Source organism: Austrofundulus limnaeus, unplaced genomic scaffold (genome assembly GCF_001266775.1).
Source record: "Austrofundulus limnaeus strain Quisiro unplaced genomic scaffold, Austrofundulus_limnaeus-1.0 Scaffold2949, whole genome shotgun sequence".
NCBI classification, from domain to species: Eukaryota; Metazoa; Chordata; class Actinopteri; order Cyprinodontiformes; family Rivulidae; genus Austrofundulus; species Austrofundulus limnaeus.
In genome coordinates, this window is record NW_013955351.1 from 3,594 (window position 1) to 4,942 (window position 1,349).

A 1,349-nucleotide genomic window follows, 5' to 3' on the forward strand; every position below is an offset into this window, starting at 1 on the left:
TGTGTGTGTGTGTGTGTGTGTGTGTGTGTGTGTGTACCGGGCCTGCAGCTCCAGGGATCTCTGCTTCCCTGACACCAGGAAGGTTCTGGAAACAGCTGCACTGCTCGTCTCCTTCAGCTGAGGGTAGAGATGTTCTGTTAGTTCTGCTGATCCAGAGTCCAACCAGCTCAGTTGATTGGTTCAAGTTTGTCTCAGGATCTGAGCATGCTCAGTGTTTTCTTCTTCTTGGTTCATGAACTTGTTTTGGTTTTTATGGTTAATATTCATGACTAATAAAATCCTGCAGGTCTCAGTCCTGGACCAGGGGGTAAACCTTCCTGGTTTAGGACTGTTCCACAGTTCATTTGTCTTAAAACAGAAGAACAACCACTGGAAGCCAGGACCAAGAACCTGACCAAACTGGGTCCTGGTCTCTGAGAGTCTCACCTCCATTCCATCCACATCGATGCGAGCGCGGACGCTGTACTTCTGACCAATGAGACGCAGCTTCGGGACACAGTACAGCAGTCTGTCGTTAAACTGTAAAACAGGAGAGCCGTTAGAGCCAGGACCCGGGTCAGGGTTCCACTCAGTGGACAGGAAGCAGAGTACCATACCAGGATGAGATATCGGTCCTGCGTGGTGCCGTTCTTGTTGGACAGCTTCAAGATGTGTCCCTCTTTGATGAGCTCATTAGTGGGGTTAACGATGTCTTCCTCTCCTCCCAACAACTCGTAAACCTTCAGCAGCTTCCTCATTCGCTCCTGAACACCAACAGAAACAAAACTTCCTGTTTCTGTTTAATAAATGATCACATGATGAATGATCTGTTGTGTTTTGGTTTGATGCAGGTTGGATTCAATTTTGATCGATTCAGCATCCTTCATTGAAGGCGACCTGTGTGACCTGTGTGATTGGTCTGATGGATCCTGTGATTGGTCTGATGGATCCTGTGATTGGTCTGATGGATCTGTGATTGGTCTGATGGATCTGTGTGAGTGGTCTGATGGATCCTGTGATTGATCTGATGGATCTGTGTGATTGGTCTGATGGATCCTGTGATTGGTCTGATGGATCTGTGATTGGTCTGATGGATCTGTGTGAGTGGTCTGATGGATCCTGTGATTGGTCTGATGGATCTGTGTGAGTGGTCTGATGGATCCTGTGATTGGTCTGATGGATCCTGTGATTGATCTGATAGATCTGTGTGATTGGTCTGATGGATCCTGTGATTGGTCTGATGGATCCTGTGATTGGTCTGATGGATCTGTGTGATTGGTCTGATGGATCTGTGTGAGTGGTCTGATGGACCCTGATGGATCCTGTTATTGGTCTGATGGATCTGTGATTGGTCTGATGGATCTGTGATT

The 1,349-nt window shown here is 47.4% G+C and overlaps 1 protein-coding gene across 1 annotated transcript in view; it reads right to left on the minus strand.

Moving 5' to 3' along the window:
- LOC106511578 (FYVE, RhoGEF and PH domain-containing protein 1-like) overlaps nt 1-805 on the minus strand; it is a 1,888-nt gene extending 1,083 nt beyond the window's left edge. The window contains exons 1-3 of the mRNA XM_014000336.1: nt 597-805; nt 427-519; nt 38-117 (exon numbers count right to left, since the gene is read on the minus strand). Of these exons, the coding sequence (XP_013855790.1) occupies nt 38-117; nt 427-519; nt 597-737 (314 nt within the window). The 5' untranslated portion in view covers nt 738-805. The remainder of the gene's footprint in view (nt 1-37; nt 118-426; nt 520-596) is intronic.
- Nucleotides 806-1,349: the final 544 nt, after the last annotated feature.